Raw genomic sequence first — 21,814 nt, forward strand, 5'->3', positions numbered from 1 at the left:
TATGTATACATATACATCTACATACACATCATATACATATACACCCACACATACATCTAAGTCTGTGTGTATATGTATTGTATATATTTATAGTTATTTATACAATAGGGCAGAACAATACCACAGAAGGGACACTCGTTTTCACCAATGTCATATCTGGATGTGTCAGCTCACCACAACAACAGACTAAGTCACAGATAAAATGGGAGAGACTTGGGCGGTGGGGCACTGTCAAGTCACAGAACAGCTGTCCAGGCAGGCTTGCAAAGTAAAGTCTCCGAGGAGTAGGAGGAATCTGATTAGAGGTCGAAGGGGGGCCTGGGGCTCTCAGGACGGGATGGACTTGCCTGACCCGATCGGCTGGCAGTTGGAGAGAAAGCAAAGAGAAAAGGAAGGAGATACTTGGTAAGGCAAGAGCAGCAAGCCACGGCCGTGAAGGGAAATATGGGGAAAGGACAGAAGTGTGAGTGTGGGGTGAGGTTTCTGGAAAAAAGACCAAAAAACAGGAGATGGGAAGGGAGGAGCTGAAGATGGTCAGGGGCCAGAGTTTCACAGGGAGTTTGGAGTGGTAACCCCACTACTACACATGACACACGCTGGATTCTCACACACCACCCAGGCAGTGCAACCACACCTCCAAAATGCATACTCTGCCCCCTCTGGCTTCCCTGCTGATTTCCTCTTCTCTGGTCACCATGTCTTTCAACCCACTGGCCTTAGGGCCATCCATAGCCTCAGGGAGTATGGGGGCATAAGCCCCATGCAACTTCCTCTAGGCCTGATAAAGACAGAAGGAGGGTAAACACCAGGAGGGTTAAAGCTAAAACAGATGGCTGGAGAGAGCACTGGAGGCCTCTGGGTAATCTGGAGGGGACCCTGAGGGAGGCAGGAGGGCAGGCAGCCGGATGCCAGTGGCCACAGACTTATAAGTCTAAGAGGGGTGCCTCAGCCGGTCGGGGGAATGCAGGTCTTGTAGGTGAGGCTGGGCCCTTCCTGCTGGGGAAAAGCAGAAGAGCAAAAGTCAGTGTTGGGGGCAGAGTTGGCAAGGAAATTTTGAGGCCTGGCTTGGGCAGAATGCTGAGAAGTTTATTTGCCCTAGGAAATGCCTAGTTCAGCAGGTGTTGTTCTCTTGGCTGGAAAGTATGGGTAACCCCTAGGAGTGAAAAGTTCAAGTCCTTGAGCCTGCTGGTTGGCTTTGGTGCTGCATCTGGGGCTAAGGAAGCTACCCCAAGGTGTACATAAGCAAGTATGACAATATAAAAAAGGTAAAGGAAGGAGGCTGCTATGAGGAGTGTGACGGGCTGATGGTGGTTATGGGATCCTCAGGCCTTCCGATATCATCACCAGAGTCTGGACCCCAGGTTACTGCTCAGAACCATCCCTGCTCTATGGTAGCTTTGATTCCCCAACTTTGAGAGCTGGTATGGATTGGGTGGTGGGTGTGGTATCCTCAGGGTGAAGTTCAAAGCCTCTGGTTACCTCCAAGATGAGCTCCACATTATTAACCCCTTCCAGGTGGCTAGCTCCTGCATCCTAAACTATGAGTTCACTGCCCTCTTTGATGGCTCCAGAAAGTACCCATGTCTACCAGCTTTGGCATGGAGCCTCAAGAGGCCCCCTGGTTTGGCCATGAAGGTCCGGGGCAATGGCACTGAGTCCTGAGGCTCGCTGGGGAAGGAGGCAAGATAGTCAGCTGGCAGTGAAGGCAGGAAGAAGAAAGATTAAGTTTGGATCTACAGAGGGGAGAGGAAGGGGAACCTGGCTCTGAGGTCCCAGGTATGCCCCAGTGTGGAGCTGGTGCAGCAGAGGGCAGACACTCTGTTCATGCAGCAGGTGGAGAGGCATGTACCTACCGTGGCTGACGCTCCTCAGGGGTCACTGATAGTGATTCTGAAAGACAGCACGAAATCAACATGGCAGTTCACACTCACAGATGGGGCAGGCATGGGGATAGGGGACACACACACACACACGCGCCTGGGCGTGCACACACATGCTGTGAGGCCTCACGGCCCTGCATGCACACACTAACACACATGCTCATAGACAACACACATACAGCCACACACACACTGCCCACCAACCTCACTGGCTGACTCGTGCAGAACGGATCTGGGGTATGCAGCCGCTCAGTACACGGAAGCACGCATGGGCTGAGTCACAACACAGAAGCTCGCCCGCACATAGAAGGCATTTGCACCAGCTCCCTGTAAAAGCCACCTACACTGCTCCTGAAAGGGCAAAACTTGCTTTGTTGGGGTCCATCTGTCATTTCTTAGCTCAAGAATTTTCTATTGCTCCCTACTATCCACTGCATTGAATCTCAACGAGCCAAAATTTCTCTGAAATTGAAGAGTTTCAAACTTCCTTCTTTTCTCCTATCTCTACCTGCTTTCTCAACTCTAGCCAGCAGTTCTCAACATACCCCATACCAAATGTTCACCCACATTGCCTTTACTAGCACCACCTGCCTTTACTTCAGTCATCCTTCACACCTCACTGAAGTCAAACTTCCAGACTACTCTCTCATCATACTAAAGATACCTCCAACTTGTCATCTAGTTGGAACTAACTCATAGCTGATCTACCAGTGGGTTGCCAGAGGCTGTGAATCACATTGGAGGAGACTGCTCATCTTTCTCCTGTGGAGCTACTGGTAAATTCAAAATGCCAAAGGGGCGAATCTCCCCACAACCTATACCACCAGGGTTACCTCTCTTCTCTGAGGCAGGACAAAATGATTCTCATGAGTTAGAGCAAGTATGATATTTTATAGTTCCCTACACCACACTTCAGTGTTATTGTTGTTATATGCCACTAAGGGTAGTAAACTGTATAGGAGAAGATTGCCCATCTTTTTCCTGTGAAGCTGCTGGTAGATTTGAGTTGGCAGCACAAGTCCCTACCCACGAGGCCACCAGAGCTCCCATTCACCTTAATACAGGATTGGGAATATGTAAAATACCCTGCAGAATCTGAACTCCAGCAATTGTGCAGCATCCCTATAGCCATTGTTTCCCTTAATTTCCTCACCAACCTTGGGAAGAAAATTAATCATCACTGGCAGAAGGGAAACCGAGGCCCTAGAAAGGAAAATACTTTGCTTCAAGTCCTAAGTTAAACTAGCATCTCTGGACTTTCAGTCTAGTATTCTGACCATCTTCACCCCATTTACTTCTGTCATTAGGTCACTATAGAGCAAATTTCATCGTTGTGTTGTTTTGGGCTTATGAGAACTAAACCTATGGCTCTACCCTCCAGCCATCTGGAAACATAAATGTATTCAATTGGTCTAATGTGTTCTTTCTCAGTGAATGTGGCCATTGGAAACAGGGCAAACTAAGTTAGATATTGGAGGGAACTTAAATGACAGGGTCATGGATCAAGTAGGCAAAAATTCAGAGGATGAAGGAGAATCATTTTCCTTGAAAATCTCTGGGAATGGAACCACCTTCACCTGCGCCCACTTTTATCCCATTGGTTGGTACAGGCCAGTCAAGGCCAGAAGCCAGAGGAGAGGGAAGTTATTAGGGTACTTCATGGCTTCATCCCCAGGTGACCCCCATCCTACTCCACAGCTAGTGCTGCTCATACACTCACGCACCTGTGTGCACGCCCACATACACACCACACACCTTGCTGCCCACACAGCCACAGTCTAGCCTATGTTCCTCTGGGACAGAGGTCAAAAGACCCCCCTTGTGACAGTTCGGTAGAATCAGGAACGGGAGGTGAAGGCATCAGGGTTGTAGCCCTGAGTGTAACTGAAAAGAATACACACATCTGCAGAGGATCTGGATTCAGACCCAAAGTAGGCTCACCAGGAGCTGGGAGAGGAGTAAAGGAGAATGGAGGAGAGTAAGAAAGGCAAAAGGAGTCAGAAAATAATGTGTAGAAGGCTGCGAAAAGTAACAATGGAGGGAAGCGCCATGCAAGTGCGAGAGAGAAAGGGCCAGGCGGGACCAGTCCCATGGCCTCCTTCCCAGGAAAGACCAACTGCAGGACTCAGCGCTCTCCGGGGGCCAAGGCTGGCTCCGCCAGTCCACGGCCACACACTTCGTGGCTCTGGCACTGGTGACTGGAGTGTTGCGGAAGACAGCTTCGGCCCTGAGATGGGCTCCCCTCTCTCCACCGCCCCGCACCCTCCAGCCATATGGAGCCCGGTGGCCTCTCCTGCTGTATTCTGCCTCTACTCACCTGGGGACCCCAGGCGGGGCGCGGTTTGGGCGCGAGGGCACCTGAGGGGGAGGGCCGAAGGGGTCAGGGGAAGCCCCCGGCCTGGAGGGCACGGGGGGCGCCCCCCCCAGGGCGGACCCAGCAGGCGGAGGCCCAGGAGCAGGGCCCCGCGACCCTGGCCGGGCTGGGGGCACGGCGGGGGCTCGGCGCTGAGGGGTGGGGCTGGACGTGGGCGACCTGTGAGTGACAGCGAGCAGGAAACAAGAGAAAGAAGAGTAGTTCCATTCAACCTCATGCTCCGCCCCCAGCCCAGAGCAGGCCCAGCCCGTGCACGCAAGCTCCGCCCCACTGTGCCCTCGCTCCGGCTCTGGAGCTTAAAGGCCCAACCCCCAATTCCAGGGACATCAATGTCCCCGCCCCGCCCCGCCTGCTGCCAGCGCTCCACGGCAAGCCCCGCCCCGCGTCAGGCCCCGCCCCTCTCTAAGTTCCGCCCCTCGCTCCAGGTGGGAGCCGTCCCGGCGACGCGGGCGCGCCACTGCCCGGTCCCGGCCCTCTTCCCGCGGGCCCCCGACTGGGGGCTTCGGGGCCGTGGGGACCGGCCCTGGTACCTGCGTCCGGTTGGTACGCTCTGCACCTGCAGCCAGGAGTCGTCCACAGGCGGGGGCATAGGCGTGCTGACGGTAGTCGTGTTGATGTCGCCGATGATGCTCAGCGCCTCCTTCAGCGCGTGGTACATGCGCAGCATCTCGTCCCGGCGCTGCGCCTGCTCAGCGGATTCTTCCATCAGTGTATTCTGGTCCCCACAGGAGTACAGGTTGGCTAGTAGTTCTGAGAAGATGAACTCCTTGGTCTGTGGGCGAGCAAGGAGAGGAGGGAGTGCTGAGATCCGACTCCTAAGCCACCGTGCACTACAGTGGTTTAAGAGGCTGGGTGGTATTGATTTCATTATCACTATCACCAACACCTTAACTTGGGATTCCGCTTCTGCAAATTCTACTGGAATTGCATTTGTTTTAGATGGAGAAACTGAAGAACAGGGAGTAAAAGTGACCTGTCTATGGTACAGATTTTCTGTACCTCTGAGAAATTAAAGTAACAAATTTGAATGCCTCTGGGATTGGGTTTTCCAGATGCTACCGTATTGTGGCTCTGGGACATTGATGGAAGAATGCCGAGTTATTATGCCTTCAGTCTGCCTATGTTCCTTTTCTTCATTACTCAAATGCATTTCGAACACCAACTATGTGTCAGGGACTTTGTTAGATTCTTCTGTGATTCTCAACACTGAGACTGGTGCTATTATTATCTGTATTTCACATATGAGGAAATAGAGGCTGAGAGAGAGGAGTTCAAAGACACACAGGGAACTCTTAACAAAATCAAGATTCAAACACATTTCTCATTCTCTTGGAGCCATGCATTTTACTAAGCCACAGGTTGTGGTCAGGCTCTGGGATGTATATTTTAAAGTCTGTCTAGGAGTTCTCTAAAGATGCAGGCTTCTGGATCCTTCCAAGATTTACTGAATCAGAACTCCAAGGGTGGTATCAAGGAATCAGTATTTTAGCAAACTGCCCAGTCTAAATGCACAATGAAATCTGAGAATGTTGCTATTGAATGTGATACACAGAAATGTTTAGACTGTAAGCTGAAGGCAGCAAGGCTGTAAGGGCCAACCTGAAGAAAACTAGGAATCTGGGTGAAAGGAGAAAAGGATTATCCCTATATTTTTTTGTGGTAAAGCCCCTTACTGGGCCAGGAGCAAACCATTGCTATTACTTTTCCTTTCCTAGTGTACCCAGCAAGGATGGTCCACCTGAGTACCACATTGACCATCAAGGGGATCAAAGATATGGGAGCCTCTAAAGTACAGATGTATGTAATATGAGCATTCTGGGCTAAGAGGAAGCTTTGGAAGGGGTCAAGGGTGAAGGTACATGTACGGCTATATTGTCCTCAGGAACTGTGGACAGAGGGGCCAGTATGTGTTGCCTGCTTGTTTTGTCCCAGACCTGACATTATAGAGCTAATTTATGCTTCTTCTACCTCACTGACTCTGGAATGCTGGCCTATGCCATGTAATCCAGACTTTACCCAATGGTCTGGACCACGCTCCTCCTATTGTTATATATAGTAAGGCTTCAGGTCTTTTGTTTATGGGGGTCATTATGAATCATCCTCAACTCTACGGCAATCAATAACAACAACAACAACTGTAATATAGCCCCTGGGGTCTATATTATAGTTTCCCCACCAGACCCAGTCCCAGAGGGCTGGCTCTTGCCTCTCTTAATAGTCCTGACCCAGAAGTCCAGACCTGTTCTGTCCAATATGATAGCCACTTGTGACCACTGAACACTTCAAGTGTGACTAGTACGACTGAAGAATTCAAATTTAATTTATGTTATATTTGGGGTATGCTGGGCTAAATGAAATATTATATTATTATTAATGGTATTTCTTTATAATTCTTTTAATGTGACTACAAGAACATGTAGAATGATATACAAAGCTCACATCATATTTCTACTGGACAGCTCTGGTCTGGACCATGCCTCTCTCCTAGACCTGTTCCCACAGGGCTAGCCAGCTGATGCCTTCCTCAGGCTACACTGTCTGCCTTGATCTTGTACCCCATCCCACACACAGCAAGACACGCACATTGTTGATCATGAGGTGCATGATGGTCTTAGGCATGAGGTCTCGCACTGTCTTGTTGACAATGGCCATATATGAGTCCACGAGGTTCCGGATGGTCTCCACCTGCCGCTCCAGTTGTGGATCCATGGAATGCATGAAGTTGTCAGAGCCATTCTCCTCTGCCTCACTGGCCTGCATTGGGAACAGAAGGGTGTCAGGGTCGTCAGGTCTGCCACAGTCGAGCAGAGCCTAAGCTAGGCTTCACGACTGGGCTGAAGTCCTGGGTCAGCTCACCTCCTCCAAAGGTGCCTAGAACACTGAGGCACAGAGAGAAGTCCCTGGCCTGAATCACAGATATCCAGCTCTTCACATTCTCTGACTTTTTGGGTTCCTCCCACCCCAGTGCCTCTCAGGACCCAGGCTCCTTTTCTTCAGCTATGTTTTTGCTCTAACTTTAGTGCCTAGAATTTGCTTCCATTTCCAAATGCATAAATTAGAAGAGACACTGCCAAGATTTCTCAAATTTCTTTCTGATTCTAAAGACCTGTCTAGGGTCAAGCCAGGAAAAGCCTGGCAGAAGACAAGGGAAGGGCACACTCACTTTCTCCTTGTCCTGAGAGGCCCATGCCAAGGTCACAAAGTCCGCCACACAAGTGTCACCACCACCGCCACCACCAGGGAGCACAGCCGAAGCAGACAGACACACACAAAGGAAAAGGGAAGAGGTTGAATGAAGCTAGGACATTGCATCCCAGCTCTAAGACAACTCTAGACATTGTCACAGACAAAGACAGGACAAATGAACTGCTACAGAAAGTGAAGGCAGTCTTAAAAAACCAAAACCAACCGACTAATTGCCACCATAGGAAGCAGATACAAGAAATGCCTTCAATGGCAGAGAGGATGGGCATGTAAAACTGCACTACAGGATCTCACTCCAGGTTAGGTAGGCATGGAGAGCTCTTACAACATCACATTGTTTGGCATCCCTGAGGATGGTGCCCCAGGGACCTCTCATATGAGCATCTGACCCTCCCTACCCTGCCCTGCCACTCACACCAACACGCTCGGGATACACGCCAGCCCTTAGGAAGGAGGCTTTCCAGCTGTCCACCTCCTCCTGGGTCTCACAGGCCAGTTCCAGCTGCCGGTAATCCTTGTACACATTCCTGCAAGATGGGAAAAGTGGTGAGGGGAGACCAAGCAAAGCCCATCCTTGTTGGTGCTTAAGGGCATCATGGGTGATGGGGTCATCAGGCCTGAGAGCCAGTTCTTCCTTTCTCATTCCTCAGCTGTGGGACCCTGAGAAAGTGGTTTTATCTTTCCAATCCTCCATTTTCCTCATCTAGAAAATGGATTAATTATAATAATTAATACTTCTTAGGAATGAGGATTTAGGGACGTGAGCAATAAAATACTTAGAAAGAGACTGAGCCCACAATAAGGGGGACATCCACAGGGCAACGCAGCTCCTCGCTAAGATCTCAGATCCCAGTCCTTTCCCTCTCTGCATCTCTGAGAACTTATCTGATGAGCGACTTTAAACCTCCTATCTGATTAGGAGAGGACCCACTAGACACTGAGCCACAAAGGGCAGAGACCAAGGGCTCCTGGACTCTCCTTGGTCCCCAGGGCTTGGCGGAGTGCTCATGCACAGCAGACACTAAACAAATAATTGTGGAAAAAAGCAAGGGAGAGAGGGAGGAAAATACAAAGTCACATGGTGTTGATCATAGAGCAGGAGTTCAATAACTATTTGTCAGATGAATGACTTGCTGTGGGGCCTGAGGCAGGCTCCTCCCCTCTCTGCAGCTATGTATACTGATTCCTACTCCGTAAGGGTAGTTTGGGGCTTGCAGGGTCTGGGACTCCACAGTCCGAGTCCAGGATAGCCAGGTACCTCTGCTCCGTATTAAAGAGGGCAAAGATATGCTTGCTTGACATGAAGCCCTTCTCCACGTCCCGAAGCTTCAGGTTGTCCACAGACAGCATGTATTTCTTCTCCTTCTCCTGTGGGGAAGGGTAGGAGTGATGGTGAGCTGGCACTATCCCACTTCCTGTGGGACTGTGAGCTTCCAATCTAGTGCAACTGAGCACAAGTCCCTCGCACACTACAAGTGGTGAATGGTGAGTGACACAGCCCAAAGTGGTGAGGCTGTTTCCATGTCCCTCCACAAGCAGGCCGTAGATGCTAGCCCCACCTGGCTGCTGAGCCTAGGGCCTATTCTGGATAAACTCTGACTTCATTTCCTGACTCAGAAAGGGAAAGAGGGGCCATCAGCCCCAGATGCTTCTCAGTCCACACCCCCCAGCAACCCATGTGGTAGCAATCAGGTCTACAGCTCCAGCTAGGGAATGGTGTGTCTGTATGTGAAACTATGTATGGTTGTGTGTTTGTGAAAATACATGCACACTTGAGTCCATATCCCATCACCATGTCTGTGTATACATATGCACCCATGGGTCTGTAGTGCATGGATGTGTATGTGTGTGTGTGATGTCAGTGTGAGCATGTTTGTTAATTAGTGCAGATGAGTGCTATGAGAAATGCCTGTCGCAGATTAGTGTACTAACTGTAAGTGTGTGTGTACATGAGCGTGCTTCTGTGACATACCCTGTGGTATGCAGACAGCTTGCGTAATGGGCTGTATATGTATGTATAGTTTGTCTAGAGTCATTGGGGGAGTTATGTGGATCTTTGGATTGTTGTGTAGGATACTAAGAGTTTGTGCACATGTGTATACATCTGGTATAAGCTGACATATGTCTATATGGAGGGGGTTCAGAGTCTGAAGAGGAGGAACCCTAGATTGGGGATCTAAAAGGAGAGGAGGGCATCTATTGTCTGTGCCCCACCCACGAGGCTTGGGGGGCTGGGGCCTGATGTGGGGGCTGTTGTTCTTGTTAGGTACAGTCTAGATTGAGTTGACTACAGCATGCAGTTCCCCTGTGGACCTACCCTATCCTGTACTATCCTCACTGTAACTGATACGCTCAAGCCCATCATTACAATCACTGTGCGATCCACCCTATTGATGGTTTTTATCTTCCTCTCTGGCCCTCCACCTTTCTCAGCATGATGTCTTTTTCCAAGGACTGGCCCTTCCTGACAATGAGCCCAAAGTATGTAAGACGGACTTTCACCATCTTTGCCTCTAAGGAGCACCTTGGGGTAGGGGTGTTGTTGTATGTCAAGTTGGAACTGACTCATTGTTGAACCTCCAGTGGGTTATCAGAGGCAGTAAATCACACAGGAGGAGATAGATTGCCCATCTTTCTCCCTGTGAACTGTTGGTGGATTTGAACTGCGTACTTTGGGTTGGCATCACAACTCCTTACTACTAAGCCACCAGAGTTCTCTGTATATAGAGGCTATATATAGGCCTCAGGCATTCAGAAATCTTGGGTAGGAGTCTAATCCAAAATCTCAGGTCCAGGGTGCTAGGTTTAGGAGGACCCTGTGACCCCCACCTCTCAGCATCATCCTGCCCACTCTCCTCTGCCCCCTACACCCGTGTGGCCCATCAGCCACATAAAGCCTTCTTTATGCCAGGCGGGTGGCTGGGAGCCCCAGAGGGCAGCAGGGGGAGGAGAGGAGGAAGTTGCACATTCGGCCAGGGAACATCTGGAACCGATCGAGGGAGGCCCCACCGCCACCCTCCCTGAGCTTTGGGGTTGGACACTACGTAGGAGGGGCCTCCTCCCCCATCCCTCCCTCCCTTCCTGCTGGGTCGGCCCCCTCCCCAGGCCCCTCCTTCCTAGCCACAGCTCCTGCTCACCCTTGCCACGTCAAAGGAGGCAGAAGGGGAGTTGGGAGCAGAGAGGGACCATGGCTGGCTGGGCTGAGGCTTGGGGGACACTGGGGCTGTGGCTTGTTGGAGAGGGGTGCTTGGATTTCCAAAGGATGGGGCTGAAGTTCCCACCGGATGGACAGACTGCTGCCTGGATGGACCAGAGGAAACCTCCACTCCGTCTACCCAGTGTTTAGACTATCTGTTCAGGACTCCCAAATTGTACAGTAGTCTGCACATTGGTTAGGCTGGGCTGGGTTAGACCCTCGGCACCAACGCTGGAGCACTGCACGGATCCCCTCCTGCCATCAGAGATCTGGAGCCTGGAGTCAGGGCAGAGGGCTTGGGTAGCAAGGGAGGGCTGGGAGGAGGTCCAGAGGCTGGGGGATGCCAGCCAACTGTGGAATGGGATGGGTGGGGGGTGACAGTACTGATGGTGGGAGGTAACAAGGGAAGACTGAGAAGTTGGGGAGAGGTCAAAGAGGGCTAGGGAGATGGGTGACCTAGGTCTCCCATTGCCACCAAAGACCAGAGGGTTGGTGACTGGGCTGAGGAAGGGGACTCCTGCTACCAAAAGCACTTCTAAATCCCCATCTGTCTTAGTGCAAAACTCCACTCAGATAGCCACATTTCAACACTCATCCCCAACTGAGGCATACGCATTCACAGAGCCAAACCTTCCATCATGCTTTTGTGCCCCAAGCACACACTCACATCACAAATGCACACACACAAACACACCTCACAACGGGCCACTCTCCCTCCCCATCCTGACACCCCAACCACATCCATATTTTCTCAGATCCCCAGTATTTCACATTCACACCATCCTTGCTCAAGCCCACTGCCTAACTACGCACATATTCATACCTACACACCAGGCGCAGAACACACACTTGGAGGGTCATACCTCAAGATCACAAACTCCAACCCGAATACATGCTCCCTAAGCACACACAGACATATATATTCCAAACATACTTAACTGTTTATACCTCAAACACACTGTCCTGCAAAATACCCACATACCTCATCTATATTCTCACACTCCTCACCTCCCATCCCTCACTACCCACACCACACACACACACACAATCTCAGCAATCTTTCATACTTAAAAAAACTCTCAAATATACATGCAAAGCTCAAAATGGACCCATATACCCAAGTATGAAGTCAGGGGACCCCCCCCTCTCAGATTCTCAACAACCCCCTCTAGGGCATCCAGTTGGGACCCTCAGTCTCAGACCACAGTGTCACACTGTCCCTATTTTAAGAGCTCCAAAATGGGAGCACCAGGAGTTATAGAGCCAGAAGTTGGGGGCCTCCAATCCCTAGGGGGTGTCTAGGAAGGCTGCCTGGCCGACAGAGCAGGAAGTGGCCCCCCTGCTAGCGCCCCACTCTACCTCACTCCATCCCTTCCAGGGGCCCTGTGCTTGTGCTAGGGGAGAGGCCAGGGTTGGTGTAATGAGGTCCAGATGGCTTGGCACCCCCTGCCAGTGACGACAGAGGGCCCCGCCCAAGGTGGGAAGGAGGGGGCCCTGCCTGGGGCAGACTTAGAGGAGGCAGGGCTCTAGGAAGGGGCTTGGAGACCAAAGTCACAGGCCCTCATCCCAAACCCCACTCTCCCACTGAGATGAACCTATCTTCCCAGGGCCCTTTCCCCATTCCTTGGCCAGCTGGCACACATTACCAAAAGCCCCCTCTCCCTCACCCCCCCTTCCTCTTTGGTCACCTCTGGAATCCAGATGTGGAAGCCAAATAAACTCATTCTTAAAGGAGACCAGTGACAGGGGAGGAGCATGGCAGAGGGATGCTGCATGCTCTCATGGGCAGGGAGAGACTGTGTGGCTCTGCAGGCTGCCATTACTCCATCCTCATCCTGGAAACCGCTAGGAAAATCCTGTGGGCTGCTGGGCTAGAGGGGCTGGGATGCAGGGGTTAACAGTGTATCTGGCAGTAGGGTTTATGTGTGTCATGGGCTCAAGGGGGCCATGGAGGAGGAGGAGGCACGCCCTGAAGTGGAAAACAGGAAGGCAGGGCTGGTGAGATCAGGGAGGGGTACTCAGCGCCCTTGTCCCCCAACCCCAAGTCCCTCAGCCCCAGGTCCCCTGCCAAGCCAGCATCTCCTTATAACATGAATGAGAAGCTTTCTCCTCAGCCCCTCTGGATTGCCTGCCTTGCACCCTACCTTCTCACATGGGTCTCTGATACCATTAAACAACAACTACTACAACAACTCATTGGGTGGTACAGACTATTCCATGCCCACGATAGACTCTGAGCCAAACTCTGCCCACCAGCTGACCCCTTGATGACCAGTAACCCCTCACTCACCTCATCATCCTTGTACCAGGACAAATTCTCAGCAGTCAGAACAAACCAGTACTCCTTGGAGCCACCCTTCATGATGCCAATGTTGTTGATGGTCAGCCAGCCCTTCCGGATGACCTGGAGAGGGAGGAACCAAGAGGTCAGTGGGCAGGGGCTAGGCTTCTCCAGGGAAGATGGCTAGGCAAAGAGAGGCACTCAGAAAACCCCACCCCTCCCCCAGGCCTAGCTGGTTAGGGAGGGTGGGGGCCAGACCTGCCCAGGTTTAAACCACAAGTTAATAGAATGGGAGACAGAGGAAGACAGATGTCAGCTTAGGAAAATGGGCCTTCAGACAAAAGCATTCTGATTAAAAGACTAATTGCCTTGGTAGAGGATGAGTTCCCCATCACTGAAAGTGTGCAAGCTGAATTCATTTGGCAAGACAACAGAGGGTTCCTCTTTGGCTTAAAATAAATTTATTCTAAGACTTTTTTTGGTCTGATCTCAGGCACTTTACATATGCTGTTGCTTCTGTCTAGAAAGCACTTCCCTTCCCTCTTTGCCTAGTGGATTCATATTTGCCCTTAGGGTACCAACTCAGAAGTCACATTCTCAAGCAGGCCCACTCTGGCTCCTCAGTGTACCTTAGGACTCTCCATACAAGTTCTTATCACTCCCAGAAGTCTTCTACGGTATTGACTACAACTTTTAATGAAGTGTGTTTATGTATGTGTGATTCTCTGTTGGTATATGTCACCTCTACTAAATTATGAAGTATTTCATCACTATGAAATCTCTCAAATGAGAAAACTCATGACACAGTGCTTGGTAAACAATAAGTGATCAATACATTGGGCATATTTAAAGAGATACTACATATTATGGTTCTAAGAGTCTTTGGGCACCAGGCCTAGGCCCAGGTTCGGGTGCTGGGGAGAAAAGGAAAGGGACAAAGAACTTCCTCAGGAAGGGCCTAGACTACTCCCAAGTAAATTTCTGAGTAAAAGATAAAGTTCCTTTTCACAGCAAAGTCCCATGAACTGTCCTGAACCATCACCACACACCAGGGTCTGTGAGTTCCACTCTAAGGGCAGGGTCACTGCCTTTGCCCTTGTAGTGGACCAGGCCTCAGTCCTGGTACAGACTGCCAGTGTGACAAACCTGCTTCTTCTCTCTTCCCTGACCCAAACATCATGCACTTCTTCTATGAGCAGCTGAAGTAGACTCAAGGACAACTAGGGGCTAGTGGGAAAGGCTTCGCAGATCAGACACTTCTGAGGGCCTCAGAGCACTTCTAGAGCCCTCATTACCCCTTCTGGCTTCCCTAAGAACCCTAGCCACACAGCCAATTGGTAGCTAAACTAAAGGGAAAGTTGTATTAGTTGGCTAACAGAAACACAGGAACTAAGATCCCATGACTCCTCTCCTGCCCCTGTCCTAGGATCTGGCCAAGATACTTCCACCCTACTCCCTACCCAGACTTAAAGTCCTTGGATGTCCCCAGCTTTTCACACCTCTCTGCTCATCCAAAATGCCCCCTAGAGCTCCTACCTCGGGGACTTTCTGTACTTCCAGGTCCCCTAGCTAGGCCCCACGTACAGGGAAAGGTCTCCATGGAGCAGATGCAGGGTCTGACTTGACCAGGGCCTGGACAGCTTAGGTACCTATGAGTACTTGTTGAACTGACTTGCTCCAAAATATTCATTAACTCTCATTCTGCTGAGTACCTGTTGTGTGCCAGACACTGGGCAGGGGGGCTGAGGATTCAGTGATGAACAAGATAATCTCAGACCCTGCCCTCATAGATCAATCACACAAGCAGTTAGATTATTACAAAGAAAATACATCCTATGGAACCTATGCAAGGGCAAAGGCTCAGGACTCTATGGCTCCTGTGTATGAAGGGATTTGAGAAAGGACTCCTGATGAGTAAGGTTTCCGCAGAGATCTAAAGGGGAAGAGCAGAGAGGCAGGCGAGGTAGGGCTTGTCTTTTGGCGTATCATCCTTATTCAGCTCTCTGGAAGAGGCAGTCTGTCAGCTAGCTTCTCAGAAACAGGTCTAGCTCCCATCCATCCATCCATCCATCCATCCATCCATCCATCCACCCACCTGTCCATCCAATAGATATTTAAGGAGCACCTACTCTGTACCAGGCCTCTTCTTAGCATGTTTATCCCTTCCCTCCCTGCATGGTCAGACTGTCTGAAGCAAGCTCACATACATGGATGGGTACACCAATGGAATTCTGTGTTCATTGAGATCTTGACTCTGGCCAGGGCACATGCACGTACTGGTGTGGACAAGTGTCTCAAGCTAATGGGAGCCTTTTTGCCCCCTGCACAACCCCCCAACCAATCAGCCCCCTCCTCCTGCTCACTACAAAAGCCAAGAGCCCCAGTCCTGATACTCACCAGAATCTCATCCTGAAAAGAGGTAACCATAGCAACCACGAGAAGCAGTGAGAGAGAGAGAGAGAGAGAGAGAGAGTTACTAAGACAGGGTGAGAGGCTTGTGGCTGGCAGTTGACAGGCTCCCTGGCCCCCACAGGACCCTTTCCCTCAGGGGAGGGGCTCTCAGAGATTGGCTTCCATCCAGGACCCTCCATCCCTAGGACTAAAACACTGGGGCCTGCTCACCTGGTTCCCTGAGGTCTTCTTCTTGTTCATCTGGTTGCTTCTCTGTTGAGCACTAATGGGGAGAGAGGAGGGGTCTCAGGGATGCTCCTCTCAAGGCCCAAACTCAATGGGCAGTGAGCTCAGAGAGGTTAACCCAGTGGTCCTGGGTGCTACACAAGTGCAAGCAGACACACACATACACACACACACACACTTACTCACATAAGAAGTGTCACCCTTTCTTCCTAGAGAGCACTCACTTGGCAAAGCCTATGAAGTCCTCATGGTTGGTGTTCATGTAAGCCAGCTCAATATCAATGAGGAGCATAACCTTCAAAGATACACAAGTCAGAGGGCAAACAGAAGACACCACACGATGTTTAAAAGTGAATGACAATTGACAAAATGGCTGCAGCAATGAGCTCAAGTATGTCAGAGATGAGGAGGACGGCATAGGAAAGGACAGACTTCAGATCTGTTGTTCATATGGTCACTATGGGCCATACTGAATTTGACGGTAGCTAACAACAACAACAACAACTTCATAAAGTCATTCTAAGGGTTCATGGAGACATTGTAGGCAAAACCATCAGGACAGCAGATAGTGAGCAAGCAGTACGACTCTCTGCCAGAATTAAATGCTTCACACTGAACATGTACGTTCATACCAAAACAGCCTATGAAATTTTTGAGGAAAGTGTTAAAAGTTGAAAGAAAAAACCCAAACATTAAAAAAAAGTAAATGACAAGCTGGGAGAAAAAAACACACACCTTGCAGCACATATAAAAGGTTGTTGTTGTATACCACTGAGCCAGAACCAACTCATAGCTGCCCCTCCAGCGGGTTTTTGGAGGCAGTAAATCACATGGGAGTGGATTTCTCCTGAGGAGCAGCTGGTAGATTCAAACCATGTGACTTCAGGTTGACAGCGCAACTCTTTACAACAAGGAGCTGCCAAACCTCCCTATAAAAAATTACCATGGCGAGCTCTGGTGGCCTAGTGGCAAGAAGCTGCACTGCAACCCCAGAGGTATGTGGTCTGAATCCACCAGATGCTCTGCTGGAGGAGGGACAATCTCCTCCCGTACCAGTCAGCTCCGATTTGACGGTACACACACACACAAATAATAAAAATTTAAAAAAAATTGTCATGTACCATCGATTTGGAATTGACCCATAGCTGACCCTCTGGAGATTTTCAAGGCAGTTAATCGCCCATCCTTCTCCCACAGAGCAGCTGGTGGATTCAAACCATGTGCCTTCAGGATTGCTGTGCAGTTTCTTGCCAGTAGGACACCAGTACTAACTATAAAAGGTTAGTATCCATAATAAACAAAGAATTCTTGCAGATCAATAAGACAAGAAACATATCAAAACAGAAAAAAGGGATGGATAATTCACAGAAGAAATGCATATAACCAATAAACATACAAAATATTCTCAATCATGAAATATTTAAAAAATGCAAGTTAAAGTAACAATGAGAGCTTTTTTTATTTTTTTTTTGTGAGAGCTTTTTTAAAAAAAATTCTTTTATTATCTTCAGCAGAGCATCTGGTGAACTCGAACCATGCGCTTCTGGGATTGCAGTACAGCTTCTTGCCACTAGGCCACAAGAACTCCCCACAATGACAGCTTTTGAAGCTTTTTAAACTTGTCAAATACATGGTGCATATTGATAATGGTAAATGTAGGGAGGTGGAGTCTCATATACTTTTCAGTGGGACTGTAAAGGAGGACACTTTAGCACTACTTAACAACATTAAAATATACATAGACATTTCCAGAACTGTGTCTCACAGATTAATTCATCAAGTGAACAAGGATAAAACAGACATTCATTATGGCCTATCATAATAGAAAAAAATTGAGAATAAACCAATGATCATCAGAAGGCAAAAACAGATTTCAATATCTTCTAAACAAAACACTTTACAGCTGTTTGTAAGAATGAAGAGTTCAATATTCTGGTAATGGAAGGATTCACCTTTATAAAATGGTTATGCCAGAGGGATTTGTAATTGTGTTGTGATAAGGGGAAAGTTCTGACTGAATACTGTCAGGCTGAAACCCAGACCCCAGTGCTTACTGTGAAACTGGGGGTGGTCCTCACTGAGCCTCAGGTTCTAAACCTGGAGAGTTTCTGTCTCATAGAGACTGGTAAAAAGGCAATAAGATGAGGCAGGTCACGTATCTGATGAGTAATTTATGCTTAAACAATGTTAGTTTCTAGATGTTAGGTACTAATGATTATCGTTAGGGGAAAAAAAAGGCAAGGCACAGCAGGGTTAGGATTCCTTAAACTAAGTATAGAATACTCTGAGAGAGAAAGTGAGTATGTGTGTGTGTGTGTTTACACGAGGTCCTAGAAAAATATCTGGAAGAAAGCACACCACCCTGTTAGTACTGATTACCTCAGACAGGGAATGAGGAATAGGGGAGAATGAATGGGGGTCTTGTGGGTCTCATGTGATCTGGAATCAAAATCAATTCCCACTCACAGTAAACCCATGCAGCATAGTAGATCTGCTCCTTGGGGTCTTCAAACCCATCACTAGATCGTTCTTCTATAGAGCCACTGGGTGGGTCTGAACTACTAACCTTTCCATTAGCAGTTGAGTGCTTAACCACTGTGCTACCAGGGCTCCTTCCCAAGGGAGGGATAGTTGAATTGCAATCTTGATTTAATGATTTGTTATTTATTACTTTCATAATGAGGGAGGGAAAAAGATCAATAAGGATTTTAAGATAATGTCAACAACAGAAACATGAGTGCTTGGAGAAAGTACTCTTATAGAGAGGGGATATGTAGGAATAGGCGCCATAGGTAGGGACAGACCGTGAGGTGACAGAGATGACAAAGCTTTCTCAGGGCCATGACTGGGCTAGTCAGCGCCTCTGAGATCTGAGGCAGTGTTCAAGGAATTTACTTGTGGCTGAATGGATGAATATTTGATGAATGACTATATTAAAGGAGGGATGTAAGGTGATTCAGGGAAACAGCATGCAGGGAGACAGAGAGACCTAGAAAGAAATGGCAAAACAGGCAGACTTCCAGTGAGTGGAGGACAGAGGAAGAAAGGGAAACAGGGACTATGAGGGGAGTGAGACAGAGAAGGGCCCATGGGAAGAGGGACAGAGCCCAAGGATAGGAATGGATGGCAAGGCTAGCCAGGATGGGGATGGGGATGGGTGGGCCTCACCTGCTCCTTGGTCCGACCCTCACGCTCCCGGATATGAGTGGTCACAATGCGCTCCATCTCCTCCCTCAGCCGGGGGTATTGCTGGAGCTATGGGGTGGACAGGAGGGAAGAGAACCACGTACACAGGGGGGCTTGGGCAGGGGGCATCCCAACCCTGCCCAAGCCCAGGGTTCCAGGGGCTATGGGGTGGGAGGCACATACAATGCCCATGAGGAGAGAGAGACCTGGGATGCCAGGAAGCTGATGGCACCCAGCCACTGTCACTCTTTCCCCCTGAGAGCTAAGTTCCAAACAGCAATCCAAGGGTCTTCCTGGTTCCAGAACCCTCTTCACTGGCCTACCCTGGCCAACTTCAGAGGGAAAGGGCAGTTCCCATGGGGAGAAATGCCTTGGGAACCAGCCTGCTTTTTTGGTCACCATGTTGATAGAAGCCACCTTAGAAACAGACATTCTACTGAGGCCTTTAGGAGACTGTTGGCTTCCAAGGCTTTCTCTAGCCATCAGGGCTACCCCAGCCTATACTAAGGATGTCAGGGCATAGTTAGGCAGGAGGATCAGGCAGGGAACAGCCTCCAGACTCTAGTCCAGGAGGAATGGAGGGTGGAAAGGGCTCAAGGTGCCAACTGGCCTCGTGAATCAGGCTGAAGACAGGCAATGCTCTTGCCAGAGCTGGAGAGTAGGCAGAGGGGAACCACCAGTCACACAAAACGACATGCAGGAGCCACAGGCACAGGCACGAGAGGCATGGGGCAGGGGTAGCATGCGGAGGTAGGTGCCAGCAGCATGATCAGTACCCCGCGGGGCCTAGCTGGACCCCCAGCCCTCCTGGCAGATCCCACTTAGTTCTACCTCCCTCTGCATGCCCCTGTCTGGCACCATCACCCTCCAATCGCATCTGCCTCCAACTTTGAGCTGCCCACAAAACCTCCTTTGGGGTGGAGCTCGGCAGTACCCAACTCTCCCCAATGTTCAAGAACTGAGGGTGAAGTTGATTCAATGCCTTCTCCCTCTGCTTGTGACCTTTGTCCTCAGCTCAGTCAAGCTCTAGACAGGCCCAGATTGACTTTTTCTGGACTCCACTGGATACCATGTCCTTCGGAAAGCCTGTTCCATTGCCCCAAGATCCCCTCTCCTTTGCTTATCAAACTGAGTCCTAATTGCTTGCTTGCTCCTCTGTCTGTCGGACCTGGAGACAGGGACAGAGTGAGGCACACTGCTCCTGCTCTCCCAAGGTATGTTGAAAGGAATGAGAGAATGAATGAAGGATGGATGTCTTGGCCCTCCTTGCTATGCTGAGAAGGCATGTGTTCTGTTACTCTGCCCTCTGGCTCATAAACCAGCTCCTCCCTGGGGAGGATACATTGAGCTTCATGAGATACAGGAGCCTGTCTAGAGGGACTGCCATTACTGGCGGCTCTCCCTCCTCACTCTCCATGTGGGACTCAGACAAAGCTAGAACCTCCCCTTGTCCCCATCCCCATGGCTGGGCCAGGCCCCTTCGGTGGGTCCTCCTATATGGGAAGAGAGCTTTGAGGGTTGTGCCTGAGTAACAGGCAAAGGTGGTGATTTGGATGGCAATATGGAAGCCAAGGAAATGAGAAGAACACCAAAGAAGGCAGGAAGATAGGGAGGAAGCACAGTCCTGGACGCCAGCCCAGGGGAGGCAGACACTGGGAGATAACCACATCCTGCCCAGTCTGTTGCTATGCCAAGGGGTGGCCAAGCACAGGGGACCTGGGAGGGGGTCAGCCTGAGACCATGGGGTTAAAAATACTGGGTGTGGGTGCCCACTGAAGCCCATAGTCCCTTGAGCAACTACCACCAAAAGCCAATTTTGAAGGTTGTCTCAAGCACTTTCCCTCTCCCAGGGGTGAAGAGGGAACAATAATGGAGGGGAAATAGAGGAGGAGGCAGCAGTTTGCCAAAGAGCATAACCAATTCTCCCACTAACCGCCTGGATGTTCCATTTCTCAAGATTTCCACGAGTCACACATGACAGAGCAACCCTGGCCCCATTAAGAAGTTATGTTCCCTTTGAGCATCTTTTTCCATTCTGGTTGCCTCCGAGCATTTCCAGAATTTGTAGCCAGTTTTTAAAATGGAACTTTTCTCTCTCAATCCTTTTCTCCTCAATCAGGAGTGGAAGGCTGACCAGTGTGGCCAGCCTGGAGCCCGCCCTTAGAGGCAATGTGTTGTGCAGAGACATGTAAGTAGAAAATAAATATGCCTTGCCCTTCTTACTGGCTGTAGTGTTTCATTGTCTGAGTTAATCAAATGCCTTCTGATGGAGACTGGGATTGTTTTTAAAATTTTACCATATACAAAAGGGAAAAAATGACTTCTTTTAGAATGCATGTTAATAATGTTTCTATCTACTAAATTTATCTTTTTGGGATCTATCCTATGGAATCCTAAATAGAGAAAAGTAAAACTCTTCATACACAAAGATGTTAATTCCCAGGTTGTTTATAATACTACAAAATTGGAGCTAGTCTAAATGGGAAAACAGGTAAATTCATTCTTCTCACTGTCCAGCCAATTCCAATTCAGATTGACCATACAGGGCACAGTCAACTGTCCAGTTTCCAAGGTTGTTCTCATTATGCTAACAGCCACATCTTCCTTCTATGGAGCTGCTGGTGGGTTTGAATCATTAACCCCTTAGTCAGCCAGCTGAGCACTTAACCACTGAGCCACCAGGGCTCTTAGTAGTTAAATAAACAATGATAAATCCAGGGATCTCTGGTGGCCTAGTGGCAAGAAGCTGCACTGCAACCCCAGAGTTATGTGGTTCAAATCCACCAGGTGCTCTGCTGGAGAAGGAGAGCCAATCTCTTCTTGTACCAGTCAGATCCGATTTAACAGTACACACATAGTCAAAGCTATCAGATAATCATTTAAAATTATGTAATCTGTGCAGTAATAAAATATACATATTATTAAGAGAAAAAATAGAGGACTGATCTATTTGCAAAATAAACAAATCTATATGTGGGAGCAGGATTTGAAGGAGTATAATATTTTCATGAAAACTTTTTGAAGGGCCATGTTGTAGATGTTTCCAGTATTGTAAA

At 49.4% G+C, this 21,814-nt stretch overlaps 1 protein-coding gene across 7 annotated transcripts in view; it reads right to left on the bottom strand.

The window, feature by feature from the left end:
• Positions 1-299: 299 nt before the first annotated feature.
• Positions 300-21,814, bottom strand: part of DNM1 (dynamin 1) — a 45,007-nt gene continuing 23,492 nt past the window's right edge. For 2 of the 7 annotated variants that reach the window (XM_006892504.1, XM_006892506.1), the window contains exons 11-22: positions 18,741-18,827; positions 15,797-15,867; positions 15,558-15,609; positions 15,333-15,344; positions 12,945-13,058; positions 8,717-8,826; positions 7,874-7,985; positions 7,418-7,429; positions 6,838-7,008; positions 4,785-5,026; positions 4,198-4,413; positions 300-360 (exon numbers count right to left, since the gene is read on the bottom strand). In XM_006892504.1, coding sequence (XP_006892566.1) covers positions 300-360; positions 4,198-4,413; positions 4,785-5,026; positions 6,838-7,008; positions 7,418-7,429; positions 7,874-7,985; positions 8,717-8,826; positions 12,945-13,058; positions 15,333-15,344; positions 15,558-15,609; positions 15,797-15,867; positions 18,741-18,827 — 1,260 coding nt within the window. Of the gene's footprint in view, positions 361-923; positions 997-1,853; positions 1,891-2,628; positions 2,631-4,197; positions 4,414-4,784; positions 5,027-6,837; positions 7,009-7,417; positions 7,430-7,873; positions 7,986-8,716; positions 8,827-12,944; positions 13,059-15,332; positions 15,345-15,557; positions 15,610-15,796; positions 15,868-18,740; positions 18,828-21,814 lie in introns of those variants that run through there. The other 5 variants (XM_006892505.1, XM_006892509.1, XM_006892507.1 and 2 more) reach the window with 5 other exon arrangements.

The sequence above is a fragment of the Elephantulus edwardii genome, unplaced genomic scaffold (genome assembly GCF_000299155.1).
Source record: "Elephantulus edwardii isolate Elephantulus edwardi_28Jun2011 unplaced genomic scaffold, EleEdw1.0 scaffold00116, whole genome shotgun sequence".
NCBI classification, from domain to species: domain Eukaryota; kingdom Metazoa; phylum Chordata; class Mammalia; order Macroscelidea; family Macroscelididae; genus Elephantulus; species Elephantulus edwardii.